The 15,959-nt window shown below is 31.0% G+C and overlaps 2 protein-coding genes across 2 annotated transcripts; one reads left to right on the top strand and one right to left on the bottom strand.

Moving 5' to 3' along the window:
- Nucleotides 1-337: 337 nt before the first annotated feature.
- On the bottom strand, nt 338-5,517 carry LOC134726275 (perlucin-like protein). The gene is made up of 5 exons (XM_063590675.1): nt 5,512-5,517; nt 4,467-4,476; nt 1,905-1,993; nt 1,265-1,370; nt 338-570 (listed from the first exon to the last, which is right to left on the bottom strand). The coding sequence occupies exons 1-5, from the start codon at nt 5,515-5,517 to the stop codon at nt 338-340; spliced, it is 444 nt and encodes a 147-aa protein (XP_063446745.1).
- A 5,391-nt stretch (nt 5,518-10,908) lies between these two features.
- LOC134726276 (perlucin-like protein) lies at nt 10,909-13,550 on the top strand. Its single transcript, XM_063590676.1, has 4 exons — nt 10,909-10,956; nt 12,099-12,221; nt 12,859-12,964; nt 13,245-13,550. The coding sequence occupies exons 1-4, from the start codon at nt 10,909-10,911 to the stop codon at nt 13,475-13,477; spliced, it is 510 nt and encodes a 169-aa protein (XP_063446746.1). The 3' UTR covers nt 13,478-13,550.
- Nucleotides 13,551-15,959: the final 2,409 nt, after the last annotated feature.

Genomic DNA, 15,959 nt, shown 5'->3' on the forward strand with positions numbered 1-15,959 from the left:
TAACAGAAGTGTGTTAATCACCATTTCAGTGTATATACTATTTATTTGAAGGACATGCATAAGCTGTCGAACACTTTAAGACAGAAAGGACATTATGAAATTTTGAATTATACACCATTTGTCGATAACTAGGTTGTTAAAAAAGAACGATACAAATAATTCATTGTTTTAGTTACTGTAAAAATCACAAAAAATAGATGTTTGATTTAACCGATTACTTTTAATATGATTCTACAAATATGACAAATGCGTCAAAGACCGTCTGTTCGTGTGTTGTTAAATCCGTCCACAGAATCAACCGTATTTTAGTGTCAAATGTATTTTTTAGAAGTAATACTTACACCATTTCACAAATATATGTGGTTGGTACTGTGCAAGGACCATCTGTCCAAGAATAATTGAAACCTATAACTGGATCAACTCGCATAGCTACACAATTTTCGTTTCCCCCTCTGTTATTAGGTTGAGTAGGTCCCCAGTTAAAGTAAGTTGCCTGCTTGCCGTTGGCTATCCAGTGAAATGTCCCTTCAGTTACAAGGTCATTTAATCCTATGTACATTCCGATGGAATCTGATAATTCAAAGTGAAAATGGTATAGACAGATAAACATTGTTATTGGAGACTATATATACCAATTGCTTTAATTTGCTCTCTGAAGAAATATTTTCCTATGACAATCGTGTAATAGAAATGCATAAAACCAAAATAAAATTTGATTTGTGTACAGGATTTCCAATGATTTCAAACTAATAGAAAAAGTGTAAATGAGAAAAGTTTTGCACCCCTTGTCTTTTTTATTTGGGAGAAATATTGTGTGAAAGTGTATTCGCAGTTAATCTCCGTTCATTTATCTGATCGACTTGATAGATTCGTGTTTTATTTTGATGCAGTACAGCTTGTATATTCAGAAATTCTTTCGAAAGCCATCAACGAAGTGGTAGATAATTTAAGTAGTAGACGATAATTAATAAAACGCTGTCTTATATGTTTAAAGCTTGCAACGGATTTTGTAAACAATACGAAAGGTGAAATATATTTAATATCATACACCAATACAGATTAACTTCCGAAAATATGCAAGTCGCCTTCTATTGTGTAGACCCAAACAAGACGTAGCTTTCGTTCTTATGAAAATCAAATATTACTGTCTAACATCGTGACGACTTATTCACTAAATTCAGAAAGAAACGTTACAAAGAAAGAATGATCGAACGTTTTGGTTCATCAAAGTTGTATGTACTATATATAGCATGTTTATTCTTACTTATTTTGATCATTAAATCTGTAAGAAATTGTTGTGTTTTGGCGTCATCAACAGTGGCCAAAGAAGCAGATCTACCATACTGACGACCAATTACTTCACATAGCATCTGACAAAATATAAAGAAATTGTATAATAAATATTAAAGGAATATGTAATTTTTTATAGGTTTCAAGCTTAATAAGCATGATAAGTGTTTATGAAAGTTGGAATTTTAGTAAAGTAAGGGATGGTCATTATTACAAGTTTCTTTGAATTATTTTGGGGTTTTTGTCTTCGACCTTTGTGCCTATATACATTTCTTGAATTTATCAACATTTGCGAATTACCAAGTGACTAAATTTCGTTCAGTTCGTGCTACATCGCATATTTTGGACAAAAACTAAATATAGAAACGATTTTTTTTTTAAATTCAACAAAAAAACGGAAAAACAACGACAACGCAGTGTATCATTTCCTTTGCGAGGACTTATAGATTAAAAGCAAGTTATAACCTGAAATGTATACAATCGATCTGTCAGTTACATGGTGGTTACTATCAAACGTTTGTATTTGATAATTAAATTTGGTTCAAACAAAATAAAATTTAAACGTTGTTAGTATGTTAGTACTTTTTAGACTTCTATTCATGATATCAACCTACCAGTGAATTGCCAAATGTCTCATTGTCCCTGCTTAGAAAGAAACATTTATCTTCATAATGGTTCCATCCATTTGGACATGTGGACAATACTGAAACAGTTTTACCATTACATTAGTACTAGTCATATAATTTACCATGGACGTTTACATTTATAAATAATAAATATAGTTTGCATACAGGAAGCAAATTGAGGCTACAATAGTTCAATTCATGTTTATCGAGCAGAAAAAAAGGAAATACCGGAAACTTATGGAATTGTATGAACACGATATTGATTGAAATATGGGGTGTCGAACTATAAGTTGTCTTCTGTATGTTTGTCCAGCCTTGCAAAACAACAGTCAGTCGATTGTAATCACTCAGAATAAGACAAGATCGGTAAACCTACAGAATGAATAGGTAGTATAGTAGTTTGGGATCTAAGATAGCAAAAACATGCCGCTAAATATAAGTTCAGACACAGACATGTCGCTAATAAGTTGAGACACAATCATGTCGTATCGGTTTGCCAATTCTATTTGAGTAACTTAATAAAAGTAAATTCCATACGTTCTTCCTCGTCAATCAATTTGAGTAGTTGTTGTGTAAGGAGCACACTTCTGTCAATAAAGTTAGTATTGTTGGAGCGTGCGCGTGTGTAACGTATTGACTCTGCAAACGCCTTAAGATGGAATATTACTAATTGAAGGATGAAAATTGCGAAGTGTTCATTTTGAAAAAGTCAGTTGTTTCATAGTTTCTAGATTGATGCCGTTTATATAGAAAAATATAAAAAATAAGCATGTACATGCATATATTGATATTATTTATTTGGTAGTTTTCAGAATGTTGTGAACAGATAAACTTAATTATATCAGTCAAAGTTTAAGACGTAATTCATTAAATAAACATGTTAAATGAATTATATAAATATTCTTACCAGCAGTTCCTACAACTGCAAGTACAAAAAGTTTCATCAAAACAGGAAACATTTTATGATATGAAAGCTCAGTCTAATTTTGATAGTTGCATTTGTTGAGGTGATATTTATACTGCCATTTGTGAGTTATCTCAATTTTGATAAGACTTATTATCAATGATCGTGATTTCAATGTCAGAATATTTTAGAATGTGAAAGGAAACTGCAGACATGTTATAATGTGGGTGAAAATTCGGACTAGAACCAAATTTCAAAAGGTCCCTTATAAACAATAGGAACGTTAATCAGAACATTTATCAGTACACGTACGGTAAATTCTGTTATATAGAACATTTGTAAGAATATAAATAAGAACGTTTATCATTATATGAAGATAAGGGTTGTTATTTAGAACATTTGTTGGAACAAAAATAAAATCATTTAAAAATACGAGGAAATCAGTCATAATACAGATACATTAGCATCCATAATACTTATGACGTTACCCTGTCGATATCAATCAAGAGTTAATATTGATTTTTGAACATGATCAATACGGTGGCTAATACGAAAAAAATGTATAAGGAACGTGAACTTCCAGTATCAATTTTCTTAAACATTTCTACAATTTGGACTTATTGTTATGCAAACAAAAATCTTTTTTTTAACTTGAAATCATAAAGTTAAAATGAGGTTCAATGTTTTGAAACGTCTTGAGGTCTTGAAACGAAGTCATTTCACCGCCTTTTCGAGATCAATCATCAGAACAAAGACGATCTAAGAATAGATTAAAGAAGTAAAACTGTCTGAAAAATTCTTTCATCTTCTTTATATTTGCTAGATAAAATTAATTGTAATAGCATGACATTAAGTACTTTGACGAGAAATCAGAGATTACATCTGACAATATTGACAACTAAATCCAATGATGTGATTGGGAAAAGACAAGTTCTTATATGAATTTCAGTATCCTCTTCACGGTTTCTTAATGCATGTGCAGTTGATGTCTAATTTTAAGACCGACAATCATTTGATAAAATTGTTATGAACTGACTGATTATGTTTTGGTCCTGTTAAAGATTATCGATCAGCTGTATTGGACATCGACTCTTCGAGTCATAAGTGAAATACAGCTTAACTATATGTTTCAATTCAGCATAAACCTATAATCAAACAGAAAAAAAATCAGAAAAAAATGCACTACATGTTTTTTGTTTCCCTCCATGTTTTGACATGCACCGGAAACTGGAGTTGTAATACAAGACTGGTACTTTATCAGAATTACAACCATACCAAGGACAAATACCGCCATAAAAATAATGTACACAGATAAATGAAAATAAGTTTGTTCTAAGGTATACATTAATGAAGATTGGAACTTATTATATTTTCAAAATAAATAATTTTGTTGATCATAGTACGAGATCAGAACTGACAATTTACAGTTATATCAAACATGTCAAACGCTTATCAAATGCTTAAAACATGAAACACTAGATAGAGCATTAAATAACAAAAAAAAGGTTGTATTAACAGGTAACACAGTGCGATTTGAAAGCACTCGCAGTTGATGAATAATACATATACGTCTAAATTGTGGTTTTGTTTTGATAAAACTATTTCGTAAATTTAACATTTTATTTCCTTTGTTGCATCTATCTCACAATCGTATTGCTTTGTTTTGCAATAAAAAGTTGCTTATTTAAACTGTTTAAAAGGAATTTCTGATAATGTAGCGTCATTTTGTACATGAATTAGTATCTATTATTTTTTAATTGACAATTTATTGACCTGATCGTAAATTCTGGTGATTAAAATATTGTAAATGCAATTAACAAATGATTAATGAAATAAAAGTAAATGGGAAATTTTGCAAGAGTTTCCGTTCTTTTTCCGTGAAAATTACGGGTTGTAGTTATTACTAGTTGAAACGAAATGCAGCCTTAATAAACTACGTACGTTCCTTTCTGGATCAAACAAACGAAATATTTCATTGACATTTAAATCGTTCGCAGACGGATTATGTCATCTCTAATTGGCTAAAAGTGACAAAATTTCCTCAAATGAGCAAAAAAAAAACTGTCATTTCGTCTGTTATATTCATTTGAATAATTTACAATTCTTACTATAATACTTACAATTACTTCTATTGGGTAACATTTTATCACGTGACATGGAATAATTCAGTTAATTTTCATTTAATTGCAAAGAAAGTAGAATAACCCTTAAAACTTACACCAGCGGTGAAAATAACCCTATTATTCACCGGTGAATAACATTGTTTAAAAGTTTTTTGATTTGTACACGAGTTATCATCAATGACAATAACGTCACTGACGTAAACAAAAAAATGGCAGCCTTCACGTTACAGTAAGCCTATCGAGAGACAAGGAAATAAGGCTTTGGACATACATCTATGGTCAATAATATCTCTTTTTAACAGTCCTTTTCAGGGCTACCAATATTTCACAAAAAGATTCTACCTTTGTACAAGAAATTCTAAGACACAAATGTATTTTTTAAGTATTCATCTGTTATCTGGTCTTGTGTACATCAGCTAAAGATTATTTCAGAAAACCCAATGGACATCAGTAACGTTTGTTGTTGTTGTAAACAGTAATTGTGTCACGCTAATGTATAAATAATCAACAACTTCAAGTATTTATGCTTTTCCTGTAAGTTTCAATTTTGATTAAAACCTCTAATTACCTTCATTAATAGCTGACTGATATTAATATTTCAGTATACAATTAAAGTATAGGTATGAAGATAAAAGAAATTTTCGTCTAATTGGTAAGTACGAAAGATTACTATAATCATTTAGAACAAGACAAGCAATCCTGGTAATGAAAATAAAATATTATAAATTATTTGTTTCATGTGTGTTTGTTTTTATAGTGATAACGATTATAACACAATAATGACTGCTGTGGTCCGTTTTTTTTTTTACATTTCTATGTATTATCTTTATTTGTTTTGTTCACATATCACTGTTAATATAATGGAATTTAGCTGGGACTGTCATACAGGTGAGAGATTTAGCTAGGTATAAAACCAGGTTCAATCCACCATTTTCTGCATAAGAAAATCCCTGTACCAAGTCAACAATAATATATGAAAGTTGGTGTCCATTAGTTTGATGATTTGAGCTTTTAATTTCGTCATTTGATTATAAGGATTTCCTTTTTTGAGTTATCCTCGGAGTTCAGTATTTTGTTATTTAAGCTTTTAGTCAGTGTGTCTGACACGCTTTTCTTTATTACAAAACTTCATCAGAGTTAAATTTCTTTCCATATGAGCGTATGTTGAAGGTTAATCCAAAAATGCAACTTCAGAAACACATAATTTACAAAGAGATAAAAAAAAAATTATTACTTGACCAATAAGTCATCCAATGTTGAATCGATGACAGCTACCATGGCTATTGTTGGTTATGCTTTATAAAAATATAAACAGACAATCGTCTGTTATATGTTGTGTAATATGTATTTTTCATACAATATAGCACAGCGTAGTATAATCCAGCAGAAAATTATAATCTCGAACGGAGACTCTGTATTGAAGTCTCAGCGTGATACGGGTCTGTTATTGAGAAAATATATACTATTTCTAATTTGATTTAATATGTAATGTTATAAGACGTGTTAGGAAAGTCGACACTACTGCTGGCGCTCGTGTTGGATGGAAGATGAATACAGTATGATGTAGGGACCATCTTAATGATAACAAAAACTAAAATGTCGTACCTAATACGTGTTTGATGAATTTTAAACAACTGTAAGAGTACGCAGGAGAAGATAAATTATTTTTTTAAGAATCAGATGAGGTTCAATAAATGAGACAATATCTGAAAAAGTCGATTTTTCATGTCCCCCACTTTATATTTTTTATATTTCTTCCAATAAAATATTGTAATTTAAATGTTCAACCCCCCCTAAAATCATGTTGTCCCCTGTGTTTTTTTGAAAACTAAATCATTCAAATAATATCCAAATTAATTAAACAGGCGTCCGATTCTCACATATATGATAAATTATTTAATAAACTTGCCCTTAATATGTCTTTTTATATTATAACAATAGCATGTAATAAAATTTTGCAAATTTTAAGAAAAAAATAATTTGTCTCCAGAGGTGATTTCCCTCCTGTTACCACTGAGTTTTTTTTACCTGTGGAAACGTTTACAACACCAATAATTATTTTGCCATTATGTATTGTGAAGAGCATCATTTCCTGAATGCATTAGTACAATAAAATAGTTGAAAAGGCGACCAGGTTTGAACATTCAAGCCCATCCAAGGTAAGAATTTATAGAAAAATACTTATTGGTGTTCTATCCTGTTATAGCCTTTTCTTCCACTTTCTGAGAATATTTTTAAGTGTGCACCACAACATTAAGTGTCTTTTTATATCATCTTTTTAAAAGTTATAGGACACAGGAAATACACTTACATTTAATGTGATAAAAAGGACAAAAACTATCGCGTAATTCCTTTCTGTTACGTTCTGTCATGTTACATGATAAAAAGTAACAGTATAACCATCATTAGTAACAGGAAGGATGTTCAAGACATTTTCACTGAAGAATCGAAGAGTTAATCTACTATATGTCAACCATTTCATTTAATATAAGTTATCACCACCATATCAAATAAATTTCAAAATAATATACAGGTTTTTTGCTTTTGATAACAGCAGAGAACATTGTGCAATTTAAGTATAGTAGATAGTAACAGAAAGGAATTTATTTTAGAGTTTTTCATTACCTAGGCAGATTTTTCATCTTGCAAATACAGTTTCAAAGAATAAATGACATTGTTTGCTGTTATCTTCCAATTGTGACCAATCTAAAATGATGTATTTTTCTTAAACTTTAAAATAAAGCAGAAAAATCCTTTCTGTTACCCAGTCTGTCCTGTTACCATTGTCCTGTTACTCAAGATTCTTTCATGTTACCGACATACCGAACTATATTTAAGTATATTTCTAAACCTTTTGTATTGCAAATGTTAAAATCAATAATTGGCATTTGATAAACTATTGCAGGATATACTAGTAAAACACAAATAATGTCTAAAACTTATTCCTTATTCACATTAGAGACTTTTTAAAATTGATTCCCTTTGGTAACAGGAAAGAACAGGATTTTTTGTGTACCATTTTTAAAATTGCCATTGTTTCCTTATTAAACAATAATAAACCTTTACCTTATACGTTCGGAAGGTCAAGGTCACAGTTGGAATTTATTTGATATCATTGCACTTCTAATTCGTTATAGTTTGACATATTTTGAATTAGCTTGTCATATACTTAAGCCTTCATCAAGGCCGTAACTACCAATGAGTCAAGTGAGTCCCATATTACGCTTGTGGCGACGTCAAATAATGTTAACGGACAACCCTGCCAGACATTTTCATTAATCCTTATTTTTTTTATAGGTAACCCTATAATCATAATACAATTTGGTGTAAAATTTCAACTTTTAAAGTACTTTTTATTGGTATACATGGTATAGGTAATCAAACCCGAAAAATAATCTTCATGAAATCAAATCTCTGTTTTTTGGCAGTAAAAGTTTTGTGAAGGCAAGAAAGTTTAACTCGGACATTACCGCAAGACATTGCAAACCTATTGTATTGAATTGAATATGTAGTTCAATTCATTCATTAATTTGAACTTTTGAAGCTAACACTTAGTACAAAATGATCGTGCTTACAATTTAATAAATTATATGTGAACATTTTTTTTTTTTTAACTGAAATGTTTCAAGTTTCCAAACTAAATTTCTCCTGGGAAATTCTTATACATATTCTTTTCAAAATATCTATGCTAATTTTATATTGAGACGGCTATGTAAACCGGTACTGAAATATATCACGTCATAGAACATTCATGCACAATTTCGAAGAGTTGCGTGAACATTTCGCGAATTGTTCGAGTTTAATGTTTCGAGTTTGTTACATGGGACAACGCCAGGTGAACGTTTTTTCTGATAATCTGTGTCTTCCGAAGTCTATGAATATTATATTTTTATTCTTTCTCTATCATAATGTGAAAATTTAAGAAGCAATCTTTATTTTCATATATAATTTGAAATATTCATTTCAGCATTTCTAAGAAAATTTCCTTATCAAATATTTACTTAGCGCTACTTTTCGTGTTAGTAGCAATATCTAACGTTGAGGGAAAAAAAAGTATCAGGGTCGACGCAATAAGACGTTTAGAGACAGTCATAGTCGTTGGGAACCTTCTTGACAATGCAAAAACTACCCAGTGGCGGATCCAGAATTTTTCATAAGTGAGGGCCCACTGACTGTCTCATAGGGGGCCCCGCTCCGGTCATGCTTGAGTGTTTACCTATATGATCACCCAAATTTTTCCCAGAAAAGGGCGGGGGCGGACCCTCTAGGCCCCCTCTAAATCCTCATCTGCTACCCAATCAAACAATGCTACGTTACTAGGCAAGATAACAACAGATCCCAAATTGCATTTGAAAATAAATCATCGAGCATTCAAATTGTGAAAAAGAGGATTTGTGTTTTCCAAAATAGAATTAAAGCAAAAAGACAGTTTGATTCATCTGATCAGAGATCATGCGGGCTAAAACCCTTATTCCATTATTTTTGCAAACGTTTGTTGGTTCTGTGCATAAAATAAAAACATCCCCCCTTTTTCAAAATAATATACAAAATTCAGTCCTGGTATCTGTGATGAGATTATTTTCATCGTTATAATTATCTTATCAATTTATAAATGTACCAAACTTTACTTTTCGACATTGGTTAGAGGTATAGGGGGAGGGTTGGGATCTCACAAACATGTTTAACCCCGCTGCATTTTTGCGCCTGTCCCAAGTCGGTAGCCTCTGGCCTTTGTTAGTCTTGTATTATTTTAATTTTAGTTTCTTGTGTACAAATTGGATATTAGTATGTGTTCATTATCACTGGACTAGTATATATTTGATTAGGGGCCATCTGAAAGACGCCTCCGGGTGCGGGAATTTCTCGCTACATTGAAGACCTGTTGGTGACCTTCTGCTGTTGTTTTTTATTTGGTCGGGTTGTTGTCTCTTTGACACATTCCCCATTTCCATTCTCAATTTTATCAAGTAACTGAATTTAAAATTCACATTTGATAAATAATTTTGGTTCTTTAACAATGCTCGATCGATCAAGTCTTTAACACTATAAATACCGTATTCCAGTGGCCATACAGGTAATAAAAAAAAATAGAGTATTAATAATTTTGGAGATGACCCCCACATCATATTGTATTCATCTTCCATTCAACACGAGCGCCAACAGAAGTATCTACTTTCCTAACACGTCAAATGAAACAAGTGTTAATAATAGTAAATACTTTTATGGTAGTGTACCGATGTTCTCAAAAGTTATGATTAAAACACACAATCAAAGAAATGCATTAACTTCAAACGAAGTTAAACTAGAAACGTTGAAAATTTAAACATTCCCAAGAGTGTTTCACAGTGTTGCAGTATTGTGTCTAGAAGGGAAATATATATAACCGAATGCGGAATCAAAAACGTCTCTTTCGCTGGAAATTCTAGCAAATTATTAAACAGTTAGATCTGTGTATACATTGAACGTCTATCGATCATACTGATTATCTCATATACAATGTGTCCGTCTTTTTTTTTTTAATATAGGGCCCTCTATAAAATTTCATTAAAGTCAACAAAGCCCCTCAAAATGGATATTCCGATTTACATTCTATTAATACAACTAATGTACTGATAAATATTCTTTTTTTTTCAAATATTCACGTAGGACATCTCGAACTATGGCTTGTATCCTTATCCTGATAATTGTTCCAAATTATATTCCAAATAATGTTGTTCTAAAATTTGAACTTTTAATTATCAAAATGGTCTTTAAGAATACCAGTCTCATAAAAGTTCATCATTTATCATTAATTTATCATTAATAACTAAGGAAAACCTTGACTTTGCTTTTGGCCCAAATTTTCGACCCCAATCCAGTTTGTCTAAAAACAAAATACATCACGAACTTGAGATAATTAATGCATATAAATTTCGCTTCTAGAAATGCAACATTCAATATTCAACCTGCTGCCTAATATATCAACATGTCTCTTATTTCGATGAAACTTTGTGTTCTGGCATTTGTAGCCACAGTTGGTAAGTCAATTTAAAAAAAAATTAAATGCCTTCTTTCGTAAATATTTTGGGGTTTAGTTCACGCATCATTGTAATTATAACGGAATTTGACGAGACTGTCATCAAAGTGAGAGGGTTAGCGCTATAACACCAGGTTGAATCCACCATTTTCTACATTTGAAAATGCCTGTACCAAGTCAGAAATAACACAGGTCTTGTCCATTCGTTTTTATGTGTTTTGTCATTTGTTTTTGCCATGTGATTATGGACTTTCCGATTGGATAATCTTCTGAGTTCAGTATTTTTGTGAATTTATATAAAACTTCTATAAATTTAATTAAAGTAGAATGTAATACATATTATTACATTTTTTGCTAGGATCATGAAAACAAGATTTCTATCAAGTTTTTCTGTTAATTACCTGTACACCTGAACACCGGATTGCGAATCGGGATCAATGTAACATTTTATTTTGAAATAAATGTTAATTTCAGAATGACGCAAGATTGCTGTTAGCCAATCAAAATAAAGTATTATAATGAAACATAAAATGCTTGTAATGTAACTATTGCTTATTAAACTGATTCTCAAATATTTTATCTGTAATTTATAAATAAATGTTTCTTCATGTAACTTTTATAAATGGACATTAGGGTTAAAGTAAATGTTAGGATAATTATAGCTATCAAAGTCATGCTCACTAATTTGACGCAATTACAAACTAACATATCTGATTCATAGCATATTAAAACACATATTTAAATTACAAAAACTCTACAGAGAACCAATTAATAATGCATATACTCCTTAAAATACAGCAGTATTTCGTGGGTATGACCCTTGCGTCATCAAATTATCTCCTCTTGCAATAACATTTAAAGTCCTTACTTTCTTTAATATTCATATTGTTGTGATGAACGTTGTCATAGATAGCACGAGCAGTTATTGATGCAACGATTTATTGGGATAAAGAACATCGTGTGCTCTTAGACTGATTATCAAATAGTGAAGGTTATCATCGTGATGCAAAAAAAATGAGCGTCGAATTTTTTTATAATTTTAAATGTAATATAGATCATTTTGACAGCTTTCCATGAACGTAATAACTCTCTCTATATCATATTACACAGTTCTTAGCATTATTTTTTTTGTATGAAAGGATACATGCAAATATATTATAATTCTGATTTCAGTATTTTCTGCATGCCCTACTAGTTGGACTCATTATAAAGACAAGTGTTTCTTTCTAAGCCGTGACAACGAGACATTTGCCGATTCACTGGTGAGTACAAATGAATACAGCATAGGTAGGGTTTCAAAAATAAGTGTTTAAACATTCGTATTCTGATTTCGATTAATTTACTTTGAAATATAATAACTCAATTCGTTTTGAACGATGTATGGAGTTTAACTTATTAATTTTGCGATTTGAAATAAGTGTGCATTCCAGTGTTTGCATAGCAGTATCGCCTCTTTTAAAGTTATGCGAATCCTTCAAGTATCTTTGTGCAACATTTATTTCTTATTTGGATACATGACTTTTGAACACCGATAAACTACGGTTGCATCTCATTTCACATCACGTTATCTTGTATATTATATCAACCGTTCTTAATTTGTCAAAAGAAAGCTTTAGTAACTACATACAGTTTTAGAATAAGATCATCGACATAATATTACTTGCGAAGTATATTTTCTAAATGTAGCATATTTTTTTTCCAATTTATATCAAAACAGTTGGTAATGGCCGTTTGATTTAAACATTTAAGTGTGTCGGAATGGTGCTGTTGTTCAAAGGAGAGAAATAACTGAAAATATGTTAAAATGTTTATTTGATGTTATGGTATAATATCATATCTACAAAATGAATAAATGTTTGTTTATAAATTTGAAAGTAATACTTTTCTATCTTTTCCCAGAGTCTATGTGAAGTAATTGGGCGCCAGTATGGTAGATCGGCATCATTAGCTACCGTTGATGATGCAAAAACACAACAGTTTCTTACAGATTTAATGATCAAAATAAGTAAGAATGTGTAGCTATATAGATATTAGATTTTTTATAAAAAAAAATGAAGCGCAACGTTTGTTCTCTATCTTGCGTAACCTGAATATATATAGCCACTAGTTTAAGGTCAAACTTGGATGTTTTAATAACAAGCAACATACCTGCAAAATAAATAAAAAACAAAATTCACAACGTAACTTTAAAATGTATATTTAATTGAATGAATTCAGCAGGTTTTGTTTTATAGCACCAACCTATGTTTTATTGGTGTCCAAAACCATTTTGTTTGTTTCCACAGATTCCATTGGAATGTACATAGGATTAAATGACCTTGTAACTGAAGGGGAATTTCACTGGATATCAAACGGCAAGCAGGCAACATACTTCAACTGGGGACCTACCCAGCCAAACAACAGAGGGGGGAACGAGAACTGTGTAGCTATGAGAGTTGATCCAGTTATAGGTTTTAATTATTCTTGGACAGATGGTCCTTGTACTGTACCAACCACATACATTTGTGAAATGGTGTAAGTATTATAGCACACAAGTTAATTCTAACGCAATACATTTAACAGTGTGCTTTTTTTTATCTTTGCAAAAATATGTTGGGACTTTTTATTTTTTTATTTGAATTCAAATACCGAGTAATCAGCACATATCAGCAAAATTTCAGAAAGTCCTCTCCGTCTATAAGTATAGTTCTTTATTTATCTCTCCGAACATTTTGTTCCGAATACATTTGTATATATAATAATTTACTAATAAAACAGAAGATGTGGTATGATTGACAATGAGACAACTATCCACAAAAGACCAAAATGACACAAACATTAACAATTATAGGTCACTGTACGGCCTTCAACAATGAGCAAAGCCCATACCGCATATAATCAGCTATAAAAGGCCCCGATTAGACAATGAAAATGAACTTAGTCCATCGTTTATTGTTTGGAGTAGGCACATATACAAGTCTGCAATATGTTAAAAAGATAACTATTTAAAGAAAATAGTGGAATTTGTAAAATTGCCAATGTGACAATTCTTTACAAGAAACATTATAAATTCGCATCTATAAGTCACTGTTAGACAATGAGAAATAAAACTTCCACATTACCAAGGTACAAAAATGGCTGAAATTGCAAATTTAAAACATAATATATACGTGAAAACTGACAGCCTTGTAAAAGAAAATGAATATAATATAAAAACAACAAAAGGCAACTAATGAATTACTTCGTTCAAACACACCATTGTTAATGTGTCAACCGCTACTTCTTTCACGAAAAATCCAACACATTTGAAATAAACATTATTTAATATACTAGAATACAACTGATGATTTTTTTTCAAATATTTCTATATTTATTTTAGGGCAGCAGATATTGGAAACCTTCTTGGATAGCCTTAGGTGTCAGGAATTTGTTTTTCATTTTATTTGTCATTTTATTTATTACATATATACACACAAATAATTCTGTTGTTTTTGTTTTATATTTAGTTTGTATGTTAATTGCTGGATTTTTAGAGATCCAATAGTGTATCATTGATTCTAGTTAATAGTTATCAAAGAATTATAATCTAATACGCCAGACGCGCGTTTCGTCTACATAAGGACCATCAGCGACGCTCTCATAAAACAGTTATGAAGCAAAGCAAGTACAAAGTTGAGGCGCGTTTAGGACCCATTATTCCATATATACATACAAACAGTGTTGTTGTTTTTATTTGATATTTAGTGTTTTATGTTAATTGCTAGATATTGAGAGGGTCCATGGTGTAACATGGATTGTCATTAAAACAGATTATATTTTTTTGTTAACTCGAATATAAAAATTCAATCTAGCTGATCGTTTAATGTAACTATTATGAGCTATTATTGTTTATCTATCAATTAAGCAGTCCAGTATATCAAAGCCTTAGCTGTTTAACGTGTATAATGAAGATCCATAAAGTTTTGTACAGCTTTCTTTACTTTTTCAAACTAAAAAACAGAAACAATTATCGCTAAGTCGTGGTTGCATCAACTTGAAACTTTAAACACAACATTATTGGTCAGATTTCGATAATTAAAGGACACATCTGATGGATTTTATGGCAAGCAAATACTACTTTTATCTTACAAATATGGTTACGTTTTTACAAAATATCTCGCAATTGTGATGCTTTATTTTGCAACAGAAATTTCATTCAATTTGCTTTATTTACAGTAGAATCTCTTTAGAACTAAACAAAAACACTTGATATCATTTGCCTTTACAAACTTTTAGATTCTGAGAAGGTAACTACATTTTTTAAAGAAACGGCAGTATCAATTCTTTGTAAACATGGTTAATTGACAATTAATTTACTTCAATGTAAATTCCGGTGATTGAAATATATGAGTATCTTGTGTAAATGCATTCTAATAAATGACTTTGGAAAGATGTAAGCTGAAACAGAGAGGAAGATTTTGCATAAGTTGTCGTTCTTTTCCCATGATTTAATAATTGACTGGTTGTTATTTGTGGTAGAAACGAAACAAAGTCTAAACAAACTATATTCATTTCGCGGGCATATACAGCTTGTGAACTGTTGTAGGATATTTTTTTGTATAAGATATTATGTATGAAGAATTACATAAAAGTTATCAAAAGCCCTCCCCCTTTTTCCAAAGTCCGATATTTGGTTCCTTTCTGTTAAAATCAATTATATTCGTGTTTCTGGCCTACGACCATAATTATTCTTCTACTTTGCTACAATGCTTCTTTTGGTAAAAGTCAAATCAAATTAAAAATTTGCACCGTTTCAAACATGAAATAAATGTAACTGCTTATATATAGTCTATAGACCAGAGTCTGATAGTCTTAAAACTATGCTTCTATGACAATCCATCAGTGCTATCTTTTAAGAGCCTTATTAACATGCCAATAGTAGGATTTGAATCATGTATAAATTACTTATACCGACTGAGGCTTATTTTAGGGGATGTTGGAGGGGTCCAGATCCCGAAATCCCGGGCTTGAAATCATGAAAT

This window comes from Mytilus trossulus, chromosome 7 (assembly GCF_036588685.1).
Source record: "Mytilus trossulus isolate FHL-02 chromosome 7, PNRI_Mtr1.1.1.hap1, whole genome shotgun sequence".
NCBI classification, from domain to species: Eukaryota; Metazoa; Mollusca; class Bivalvia; order Mytilida; family Mytilidae; genus Mytilus; species Mytilus trossulus.

Bases quoted from the DNA above. Each gene is read 5' to 3' on its own strand.
- LOC134726275 (XM_063590675.1), bottom strand. The intron at 1,371-1,904 runs GTAGGTTGATAT...ATATTTTGTCAG, and splicing joins AGACATTTGGCAATTCACTG to ATGCTATGTGAAGTAATTGG. The intron at 571-1,264 runs GTAAGAATAAAC...TTGAATTATCAG, and splicing joins AGATTTAATGATCAAAATAA to ATTCCATCGGAATGTACATA.
- LOC134726276 (XM_063590676.1), top strand. From the start codon at position 10,909: ATGTCTCTTATTTCGATGAAACTTTGTGTTCTGGCATTTGTAGCCACA. The intron at 10,957-12,098 runs GTTGGTAAGTCA...TTTGTATGAAAG, and splicing joins TTCTGGCATTTGTAGCCACA to GATACATGCAAATATATTAT. The intron at 12,222-12,858 runs GTGAGTACAAAT...ATCTTTTCCCAG, and splicing joins AGACATTTGCCGATTCACTG to AGTCTATGTGAAGTAATTGG.